The sequence below is a fragment of the Epinephelus moara genome, chromosome 16 (genome assembly GCF_006386435.1).
Source record: "Epinephelus moara isolate mb chromosome 16, YSFRI_EMoa_1.0, whole genome shotgun sequence".
NCBI classification, from domain to species: Eukaryota; Metazoa; Chordata; class Actinopteri; order Perciformes; family Serranidae; genus Epinephelus; species Epinephelus moara.
The window spans coordinates 37690473-37702686 of record NC_065521.1 but is presented as its reverse complement, the minus strand read 5'-3'; the positions used below and the strand labels follow the sequence as shown (position 1 = coordinate 37702686).

At 45.5% G+C, this 12214-nt stretch overlaps 1 protein-coding gene across 1 annotated transcript in view; it reads left to right on the top strand.

The window, feature by feature from the left end:
* The first annotated feature begins 2366 nt into the window (after positions 1 to 2366).
* nol4la (nucleolar protein 4-like a) overlaps positions 2367 to 12214 on the top strand; it is a 29368-nt gene continuing 19520 nt past the window's right edge. Inside the window, exon 1 of the mRNA XM_050063996.1 lies at positions 2367 to 3512. Coding sequence (XP_049919953.1) covers positions 3171 to 3512 — 342 coding nt within the window. The 5' untranslated portion in view covers positions 2367 to 3170. The remainder of the gene's footprint in view (positions 3513 to 12214) is intronic.

The window sequence follows — 12214 nt, the reverse complement described above, 5'->3', positions numbered from 1 at the left end:
CAGCACACCGGTAAGGTAAGACAACACGTTTACATGTCGTTTTCTATATGTTCTCTGACATTTATCCTAACGATATGAGGCGGTCTTTGTGGAAAAAAAGCTTGTTTAGTGGACTAACTTTGCACTTGAAGGTTGCCCGTTCACTTACGTTTTAACAGGTCTGACGCTACGGCTGTATCTAGGCTAACGGCTAACATGCTAACTATTATCTGTATGTCACTAGTCACTTGAACCAAATTTAGGACGATAGGAGACAGGTTGAAATAAACCAAAATTTCCCTTTAAGACTTGTAGCATTCGAGAAACTAACTTCTGATTTAGCTCTCCGCTAACTTCAATGGGGTTAAACTGATTCAGCAGTCTCTTTTAGACTTTTGGCATGTTATCAATGAAATGGATCAAATCCTAATAGTGAAACAGATCATTTTGCTGGGGCTGTAAGCCTAAAATAAATGTATCTACTGATTTGCAGACGTCTCATTCACAATGTAAGTCTATGGGAAAAAGTCTTTTGGCCCAATGGCATCAGGTGATAGACCCAGAAGTTGTAGTTCCACATTTGGCCACTATGTCAAATTAGCTACAAAGCCCGGGGCGTCGGTAGCTTAGTGGTAGGGCAGGCGCCCCATGTACAAGGCTGTTGCCGCAGCGGCCCGGGTTCGATTCCAGCCTGTGGCCCTTTGCTGCATGTCACTCCCTCTCTCTCTCCCCCTTTCACACTTGTCTGTCCTATCAAATAAAGGCTAAAAATGCCCAAAAAATATCTTAAAATTAGCTACAAAGCCTGGCGCTGCTCCTCGGGGCTTGCTATTAGCAAACAAGAGGCTCGCACTCGTAACAACTCAAGATATAAACATTAATGGCATCCTCCTTGGGTGAGCTGAAAAGTTAGCTAGCTCAGTGATGCCAAGTGAGTTAGCACAAGATGTACACTTCCCTCTGTGTGGTGATATGGTTGGTGGGTGTAGTTTGGTATAAAGAAAATAGTTCCTACATGAAACTGCTGTGGATTATCTTGAGTAACCAGGTCATGATTTCTGGAAAGAGACATTGCTGTTGAGTTTTGCAAATGTAGTTTTTTGGCACTTTGAGCACCACAAGCTGAGTGACATCTAGTTTCATTATATTAGAGAGAAGGCAGACATCTCTACGGCTGATACCTCCAACACTCTGCAACTCACACCAAAACAATCTAGACTGATAAACAGCACTACAGGTAAGAGGGAAAATATGTATCTTTGACTGTCCCTTTAAGTACCCTAAATACTGTACTGAAGTACAGTTGCTACATGAGTAAAAGTATTACTTCGTCATATCCACTTTTTTAACAACAGCACACTGGGTAGGCTACTCTGTCTGAAACCAAACCTTTCAAAATAAGAGCAATGTGTGTTGAGATGTTTCCTCCCCTGAGGGATGGATGGGGGAGCCCTGCAGCTCATCCTGCATGCAGGCCAGTCCTGAGAGAAGACACAACACGAGACCAAATGATGAAATGAAATGAAATAACATGCAAAGAGGCCTCGGCCATTCAAACCCCACCACCCCTTAGATACACACACACACACACACACACACACACACACACACACGAAAACACATGTGCGTTGAGTGGATGTGTTCGTCGTTCAGTCGGGGTGGGGCTTTTCTTTTTTGTCCAGCATGCCGTTGTCTGAGTCAGGATGGAGAGATGAGGACGGGGCATCCCACTCACCCTCTGCACGGCCGGAGACACTGCTGCGCTGCTGTCATGGCAACAGCAGCAGTCACCACCGCCAGCATGGGCCTATAATGCACAGGCCAGGAGGAGTCACACACACACGCACACACACACACACACACACACACACACACTGAGAGCATGACACAGGACCCAAATCCAGATCCTAAATGTGTGCAGTTTGTTTTTTCTTTATATAAAAGTGACAGGAGAACCAATTCGATTCTTATTTGTTAAAATGATTTTTAATTTAATTTTTTTCTCTTTTACTGAGATAGATGTATTGTTGAGATTTTAAATCACCCAAAGCTTCACAAGATAAACTTATTTACTAAAAAATATTGGGTTGCAAACAAATATAAACTATTTTTTTTTATCTATTTTTTTTTCTATTTGCAAAGAAAAGTTACACAATTTATTTAGGGTGGCATCACCAAAACACAAAAATCCACATTAGGTAGGCCTGAATTAACCTTTTATATGATGAGTCCTTTACAGATTATTTTTATGGGGTTGTTTGAGATTGTTGGCCTAGTGACTGTAACTATTTAACCCACGTTATATTTATCTACACATCTCTGTCTGTCTGTATCTGCAGAAAAAAAAGTGTTTCCGATACAAAAGGAAATGGTGTAGGCTAATCAGTGTTTTCTAGCATCTTCTCCAGATAGTATAAATGTTTTCTGCCCCCACCCTCTTTCACCTTCCTCGTCTCCAAATCGGACATTTTCTCCCTGCGTCTTGTTGCAAACCGCAGCCAGGCTTTGCTGCAAATTACCAGTGTGATGCAGATATGAGTGTATGTGGGTTTTTTTTACGGGATAGAAAGAGCAGACAGTGCAGGCGCGATTCACATTCAAACAGGTGTGAGGAGCAGAAACAATCCCAGGTGGCGCATGTTGATCGGATATGTGGCCATATAGAAACACACTGAGAGCATCTTTGCGCCTTTTTTAAGGGTTGAGCAACCCGCATCCGAGAATAGTGTTGGCTGTTAGAAAGTAGGTCGATAGGAACTGAGAGCGACGTTTGTTTCCACGCTTTTGTCTCTGTTCTTTGTTGTTTAGCGAGGACTGTGGGGTTTTTTTTCATAGCCTACCCTTTGAGAGCGTTTTACGCACAGGTGGGAGATACCCGCTCAGCGTACTGTAGGACAGCCCCCCTCTCTGCTCCTCAGCGGATGATGTGAGGAAGTGACATTTCTCACCGCTGCGGTTCGGGACAGCACTGCTCCGCTGCAAACAGGTGTGCTACCGTCCGGGTCACTTCTGCTGGGAAGCCACTGAGAGGCAGCGTCCCAAAACCGGAACCAAGCATCCTTGACGCGGGACAGCGGGGACCAGAGGAGGAGAATCAACCCGGTCAAGTCTTTATTAGCCTGGGCTGTTTGAACGGGTTCAGACACACACAGAGAGGAGAGAGGGAGGGAGTGTGAGGGAGAGAGGGAGCGATGGCAACGAAAAAGGCGTGCGTGGATGCGCCCAAAAGGAGCCGGAGTCCGGTCGTGTTGGAGGCGGAGATGTTCAGTGAATTTCAGGACTGGTGTCTCCGGACTTATGGAGACTCGGGTAAAACAAAGACCGTCACCCGGCGAAAATATAACAAAATCATGCAGACACTGTTGCAGAACGACGAGTCGGATGGCGTTTATATCGACAACAGCCACATCAACGCCAAATTCAAATTTTGGGTGAAGTCTAAAGGATTTCAGGTCGGGACCAACGTGCTGGGAGAGCACAACAAGAAGGGAGCTCCAGGGAAACCCGTCCTATATGTCCCGGTCAAGTCAACGGTAAAGTGTGTGCGTGTGTATGTGTGTGCGTGTGTGTGTGTGTGTGTGTGTGTGACAGAGAGAGAACGTGCGTGCTCACGCGCACGAGCTGTCCCGTTGCCGCCTCGCCTATAAGTTGTCATTATTCCCAGCTGCACGCACGCACCTGTCACATGAATAAAACGACAACTTATAATCGTTTGTCGTCCCGGCTCGCCCTCGTCTTTCCTCATAAAGCTTCACTTTGTCCACATCCCAACCAGAACAGCCCTACTCTCATCCCTTGCTGCCATAGCAACGCCGGTGCCTCCTGGCAATAGCAATTGTAAAAAGGTAGGCTATCATGCATAGCCATCTCGCCAGTGAGGTTGAAGTCCTGTCAGCGGCGCGCTGCCGGGCGCAAAGCACGAGATAATTGACTATTGACAACGTTTAGTTTGAACCGTGTTGTTCAGGGTCTCGTGCAGCCCGATGTGGTGATGCTGCGCGCGCGCGCGTGGATGCAACGGCATGTTCGTGGGTCGGGTATGTCAGGGTGCTCCGGTGCGTGCTCCCTGATGGACCACAGGCCATTAACGCCAACTTAGATAATGTGTGATTCACCTTTCTGCTGTGCGACTCAGCAGGGCTGATTGTCAGCGATTCATCAAATGACACGCGCCCTCACTGTCCCGTCGAGCAAACCGGACTGTGTCGCGTGCGTCGGCGAGATTCATTTGTCTTAATTTGAGGGAGCAAAGATGTGGTTCAGAAATACTCATATGTCTGTGTTTTTAATAAAAATGCGAGTGTGTGGCAGACAGTCTGAGTCTCAGTGTTTGCACCCCACTTTTCATTGTCCTGGGCAGGATGCGGATCGGCTCGCAGGCACTCGTTGCTCTGGCAACACCTGTGTAGTCCAGGATAGCCTGCCTCTGCCGCATTTCATTGTGTACGTAATTAAGCCCCATAAGCCCGTTTAAGACTGTGTTTGCAAGGGAAACATTTTAAAACGATTCCCTACATTTGATGGGGGGTTGAAGCTGTGCGTAATTGGTGACCACGTGAGGGGCTGTGGCGGAAACAAAAGGGTCTGCTCGGGACTGATAGCGACATACGCCCACAGTTCAGACTTCACTTCTCCATGTCTCCGGATGAGAGGGTGAGGTATTTATTTAGTGTGGCGGAAGTCAGGTCACCATCATGCTCTGAGCATCACTGAGGCTGCGGGTGCGTGAAGGGTTAAATCACACATTCTTCTCCAGGATAAACATGTACACGGTGAACTGTCAGCAGTGCCCCAGTGGCTCTCTTTGAGGTGCACGCGCACGCACCATGTCTCTGTATGGTGTTTGGGCCTGCTGTGCCAGAAAGGAGACAACCACCATTTTAAATAAGCGCCTTCAGGGAGTAATCTCCCCCCACCCTCCCTGCTGGGGCCGAGTCTCTCTGGACCTCAAAGAGCAGAAACACATTTTCTCTTCACAAACTGGAGGAGATATTGGCACCGATTACTGCCTGAGTGCTTTGATTTTGGTTTGAATGGCGCTGATCCCTCCACAGGTGTTATACCTGTGTGAATGCACGGTTTAGATTTAGGCCAACTGCCTTTACAAAACTCCTCTAATCTCCACTCAATATTATGTTTCCCTCTGGGCACAAGGGCAGGTGTGATCTGTCTCTGCAGGTGCAGATGGTGCCTGAAATGTGTTGTTGATTAGCTTCTGTCTGTGGCTCCTGTCATTTCTCCTTGATATACATCCTTATATCTCCTGTTTGATATATATTATCGATATCACATCCTCCAGGTGAGCGTGGTTTCTCTGTCAGGCCCATTTAAGATGAAGTAATTCTCTGAGGTCTGTTTAAACCATCGGAGAAAAAGTCTGACTGAAAAAGTGTCTATTGGAGAGGAGTGCACACGCTTGGTAGCTAATATCATAAGGGAAAGCATCCCCCTGACTCAGCTCCACTTGAGAAAATTCAAACAACAAACAAAACATCACAAGCTGCTTCTAATGATGAGTCAGAGGCAACAAATCAACCTATTTAAATGCATTTGACTGTATTAGAAAGCAGAGGGCTTTTTTCAATTCACTGTTCGCAGGCTTTATAAATAGGCCGTCCTGGGCCAGTGGAAAAGTGACACACACACGAGCAGACATACACACACACACAATGGTCACTGCCTCCTCGTGCGGCTGCAGGGCCGGGGGCGTGTCTCTGGAGCTCCAGCACTGGAAGCCCCGCTGCAGCTGCTCCCAGGGTGTGCCAAGTTTCTGTATGGGGGCAGGCATGGGGCTAAATGACGGGAGGCTGGGTGGGGGTAGGGATGATGGTGGCTGATGTGCAGACAGAGAAGGTCTCTTCTATGTGTCAGTGAAGCATACAAGGCTGCTTCAGTGTGTGACGGGACAGAGACGCGGGGCACCAGTGGCTCAGTCTCAGCGTGGACGCCTTCTTTTCAAGACATAGAATTATGTTCTGTTTTCTGTCCGTCTCTGTCCTCCCAGCTCGCGTCGTCTCGCCCTCTTTCTGCACAACTCGGAGGATCCAGCAGCCCTCAGTGTGGAGATGCAACCTCGTTTAGCTCTCATTATGTCCTGATTAGAGGACGCTACAGAGGAGGAGGGGGAAAAGGACCAGAAACAGACACAGAGATGCACCACAGAAATTGCACACGATGTGAACACACTTCCCCGAGACGAGGGGAGTCAGAGTGCAGCCAGTTCTCAAAAGGAACGCTTAAACGCCCCGTGCATTTCCTTTCGGCTGACATGAGCATTGTACTGAAAATTTTGAAGTACTGCGAGCTGTTGCTTTTTGTTGCCATGCCAACTGAAATCTGTAAATATCTCTGTTCGTCTCTCACAACTAGGTTTTGGTGGACACGCTCTCACACACAGACACACTGGCTATATATAAACTACATATATATATATATTCATGTAACTGTTCAGAGACACTTAACATGATGTTTAAAAGTAAAACTTGAATCGTGTTCACTGGTGGTCACAAACTAAAGTTATAAAGGTGTATACCTTCATATTTCAACTCATATGTTTGGTCCCAAACCTTCATTTACAATCTACCAGGCTGAAAATAAAGAAGCGTCCCAAAGCTGAGACGATTAACAGTCGAGCAGAAAACGAATCTGCAACTGGAGCTGCAGCTAACAATTTATCATCGATCGAGCTGTCGAGTATTTTCTCGATTTGGTCCACGAAATGTCAGAGCACAGTGAAAAAAGTCCATCACAGAATCTCAAAGCTCAAGGTGATGCTTTCAAATGTCCTCTTTTGTCCAAAGAACAGTCCAAACATATCAAGGTGAAGGTTTTGATTCAACATTGTGGGCGACACATATAGAAATTTTTAGCATCAAACAACTTCCTGCATTCTGATGACATTTCAAGCATCGATTTACGCTTTTCTGCATCGATTTATGGCGTAAATATATTTAATTTTGTCAAAATAAAAGTCTCTGTTACTTTCATGCTTCAGTAGAGGGGCAAATGCACATATTCAAAATACCGAGGGAGACGTTTTCCTCGCTAACCCCTTCAAATCTACAAATATGAAAGATATTCAATATAGTTATCATAGAAAACTGAAGTTAACAGGAAGTATTCATATTGTAAGAAGCCATAACTAGAGGAATCTGGTATATTTATTTTGAAAATTACCCAAAACAATCAATCGTTTATCAAAAATTCTTCTTGATTGATCAACTAATCAATAATAATAAGCATTTGAGCCATTTTTTCAGCAAAAATACAAACATTTTCTGCTCCCAGATCCTCAAACATGAGGATTTGCTGCTTTATTTGGTCATATATGACAGTAAACTGAATGTCTTTAGGTTTTGATTAGATTAAATAAGGTATTGGGCTCTGGGGCGGACGTTTTCAGTATGTTATGAACTAAATGATTCACTGACAGTAAAAAAAATACGCTTAGTTGCAGCTTTAAAGTGACAGAACAGGATGAAATCAAACAGAAAGAGGTTTTCCAGAATGGAGGATTTAATGATGCTATCAATTTACACACTAAAGGTTTGTCTCGGGACGTCCTCTCCTCGTGTAGAAATCAGAAACCACTATTTCTAATCTGCGTCCTGGAAAATGAGCCCTAAATGTTTGTGCTTTGCCGTCAGACGAGAGGAGGAACATCATCATTATTATCTGATTAATTAGTCCACGTTTCCCCTGAGAGCTCCTCTTTTGTGGAGGGGCCACAGAGTCAAAAGAATACTGGCCCTATTATTCAACAGCATTTGCATTAATGCTATTTTTGCATAGAGAATCTCCGGAGCTTTTGTCCCGTGGTTTTTGTGTTCGGTCGCTCTCTGGCAGCGCTTATTAGGCACAACACATGGGAACAGACTTGTGGGTTCAAACGGCAAACGCTCACCGCCCCAAACAAGGCTCACCTGGTTGGTTTCGCCACAGTGGATGTGAGGCGGTGATTGACTTTTGCACTGAAGGGTGGAAATGCGTCTGTTTCTTTGTTAAACGACATTCATGAGGAAATTTGGACTTTGTGTCAGCGTGTCTTCATCGCAGGCTGTGTTACTGTGACTTACTGTAAACGGGTGATGAAAAGCGTACTGCACGTATGTGATAGTTTGTGTGTGTGCGTGTGTGTGTGTGTGTGTGTGTGTGTGTGTGTGTGTGTGCTCGTACAAAGAGGGGGTCGCTGATCGCATGCTCTGTGTTTCCTCCCTTCAGCACCCTCTCTGTTGCCATGGAGAGACCGTTCTTTGCTTTCCCATAGGAGGAGAAATTAACACCATTTTTAACTGGCCCGGGGGCCTCCCCCCTGTGTGGGAGATAGTCTGAGTTCTGCTCCACACACACACACGCACACGCACACACGCACACGCACGCACACACACAGAGTCTTTAAGACGGCAATAATCTCCCTACCACACCGCTACTGTCATTTTTAATACCTTTGCAAGGCCAACATTTAACGAACTGGGACAGTATGATAATAGCCTGAAAATGGACTCGGTGATGATGTATGTGCGAGTCATTTACATACCATTTTGAGTCAGCGACTGGAACGTCAACAGTGCCAGTCTGCCGGGGCTGGTGGGACTGTCTGTGTCTCCAGCTCGGTTGGATATTGGGGATGTCACACACTCTATCAAATAGTGGCCATCATGGGAGCAGCAGCCGGGAGAGAAGCACACACACACACACACACACACACACACACACACACACAGGGATGTCGGACATGAGGGGTAGAGCACCTAATGTGGATTTAATGACAGGGCTTCATGAATTGAGAGACGAGAGGAGGAGGAAGAGAAGGGAACGGGGTTTTATAAAACATTTGGGGCACTCTGTGGAGGTAATAGTCTGTTTTATCCCAGTTATTCTGTCATATGCATCTTCAGACACACACACGCGCACACACACACACACACACACACACACACACACACACACACGAACACACACAGGGAATGAAGATTGTTCCATTTACGCGTCCATTAGCCAGTTGATAGATTTACAGAGGGGGAGATGGGGCTTTAAAAGATGACCTGTTGTCACATCTGCAGTGAGATAATCTGAGTCATGAGTAGTGTTGACACAGCCATCTTTACTCCCTACTTACACACACACACACACACACACACACACACACACACATAGAAAGTACCTGAGCACACATCACTGCTGCTCCAACTTAAGCTACTTATTCTGCAGCCACCTTCACAAAATAAAAACCGTCTCTGTGTTTATGTTGACTTTAAAAGTTAAATTTGAGATGTAGCATCCCTTCCTGTGTGGAGTTAATATCTTGCATCTCTCCTCTCGTTGCCGGCCTGTCTTTGTGACCCAGCTGCTTCCCCGTGAACCTCCCCTCCTCCTCCTCTTTCTCCATCACCTCCTCCTCCTGACCTGCCTGTGTGCAGGACTGCTCCTCTCTCCCCTCTCTGCTACAGTGTGTGTGTGTGTGTGTGTGTGACTGCCAGCGGGGGTGGGGGCAGCCGACTCAACCCCTCCAGTCTCCTAGCAACAGAGCGGTTTGGTGCGGGACGGGGAGAGAGCGAGCAGGGGATGGGGGCTGGTTGTACAGTGGCTGGGGAGAGCAAAGTCCTACGGGATTAGAAAGATAGAGGGAAGAAGGAGAAGGAGGGCGAGGAGTTTTTTTGCGGTGTTGTTGGCGATTAGGGATGCTGACATGTCTCCTTTGCTCTTTAAAAAGCGGCGTGCTGCTGCTGATGAGACCAAATATCTACAGCGCTGTTCAACAGCTGTTCTCCTCTGAGATGCTTCGGCTACAAGCTTTGCCCGGTAGACATGTGCTGCACTTAAACACACACGGCGCTCACGAATACACACACACACTCAAAGCACGTCATGTTTAGAGGTGAATGTTTAACTCCCTGTTGACTTGTGTTTGGAGACGTAAGAGCTTATTGAAGCTGAGGGGCCCGAGATGGCCTTCAGGTAGCAGGACAGGTGTGGTGGCCGGTGAAAGAGAAGCAGTCTCCCCTGTAAGTTGGGGAGTAGCAGTAGGCACTCGGCTACACATTTAACAAATAGAGCTGCAACGATAAGTCAGTTCATTGATTTGTAAAATAATCAGCAACTATTCTGATAATCGATCAATCATTGGAGATAGTTTTCAAGCAAAAATGCAAACATTCCTCAGCTCCAGCGTCTTAAATGTGCTTCTTCTATGTGTTGTAAACTGCAGAGCTGCACCAAACAGATTTGGTGCCCTTGGAAAGCTTCCTATAGCTTCCGCTGTAATCATACAGTCTCTTTCAAAGTAAACGCACTTCAGTTAAACAATGCAATTTTTTTTTACCTCCAACAACTAACATACATGGGAAGGTTTTGGCAACAAAGGAACAGAGTTTGGCTTTAGAATCTCACAGGACATGAACACCGCTCTCCTGGGTGAAAGTCAGTGTTTGTTGGACCCACCCACCATACTCAGACTTTCGCCGCCTTAACTTTTGTTCTTGTCCCAGCGTGTGTCCCCTGACGCCGCAGAGCGCCGTTAAACTATAACGGCGACCGACCATGTATCATGCCAATGTTAAAGGAAGGCTTTTCTCGTCAGTGTCTGACGCCGTAAGTCACTGCCCAAGCGCCGGATTTCGACAACTTCAGAGTGAGACCGGACTCTTGGATCGTTTTTCCCTTATGTTAAATCTTTTTCAAATTTTGGATTTTTTTTTTTTTTTTTTTTTTTTTGAAGGGATTTTGGCAACCACCCACTCTGCGCAGCACCCTAGGTGCTATTTGTCACCCATTATAAGATCTACCACTGGTAAACTGAATATCTGCATGTTTGACTGTTCGTCAAATAAAAACATTTTAAGATGTCACCTTGGGCTTCAGGAAATTGTGATGGGCACTTTATATCCTATTAATCAATAATGAAACATTTCAGCCATTTTTTTTCCACAAAAAATTACAAATATTTTCTGGTTCTTGCTTCTCAAATGTGAAGCCTTGCTGCTTTTCTTTGTCATATATGACAGTAAACTGAGTATTTGGTGATTTTGGACTGTTGACCAGATAGAGTAAGATATCTGAAGACGTCACTTTGGGCTCTGGGAAGTTATGAACCGCCATTTTTCAGGATATTCTGACATTTTATCAATGCAGTGATTAATAATGTTCAGTTTCCCTACACAAAAGCATTTCAAATATTGGCATTAGATTCACACCACCTACTACGATACCAGTACCCATAAAGTGATACTGATACCAACAGAACACTTCATTCAATACACATCATGTGAATGGAAGCATTCAAGTTCACTATTTTAATTACTTTCAAACATTTTGGTGGCATCTCAGCACACTGAACTGCCAACTCCTTCAAATACACTGTGCATAGACTGTATAAAATAATGGACATAGCCACCATATTGTTTTGTCGACTCGTGTTTTGGAGTCGTAAGATTAGCATTTCTGTCGTCACCATGTTGGTTTGTTAGAGCCAGAAGTAACCATACAAGGGTGAGAGGGTGGAGCTGTGGAGGAGCAAAGAGTTTAAGACTTACAAAGTGTAGATTGATGAGTTATTAGAAAATCCACCTCCTGTACAGTTGTCATGAATGTTGAGATTAATTACAGAGACCAAAACTGTTTTTGTACCAGGCTGTAAACATGTTTATTTCTGCTGTGAGGTTGGGCATTTTAACATGGGAAGTCTATGGGGACTGACTGGCCTCTAGAGCCAGCCTCAAGTGGCTGTTCAAAGAACTGCAGTTTGTGGCTTCATTTTTCAGCTCTGGAGGTTGCTGCTTGGACTTCACCACACCACAGACTGCATGAGTTGTGGGTAAATCTCAGGATGCAGTAAATGGAAGAATGCTTGCGATGATTTCCCGCAAGCAAATCCATACAAACAGCCATTTCTTTCTAGATCTGGGTAAAAAAAATGATCGTATACAGGTATCGTTTGACTGGAGAAGTTTCAATACCACTTGGTACTGTGTTGTTTCAGTCGACACCTTGAAGGCATTGAGTTCCGATATCCAGCCCTACTTCCCACCAGGTCTTACACTGGCAGGCTGCAATATTCTGTATGTGTGTGTTTTTCAGCTCAGAGAATACATTCCCAGCTGAATATCCTGAGCTTGTATGTTGGATATTTTGTTGGGGTAGAATTCAGTGGAGGATGCAGCAGCAGCGGTGTGGGTGCAATGCACACCCCACAGTTGTATGAGATTATCTAAATCCAGCGTGAATGGACCTGACACCA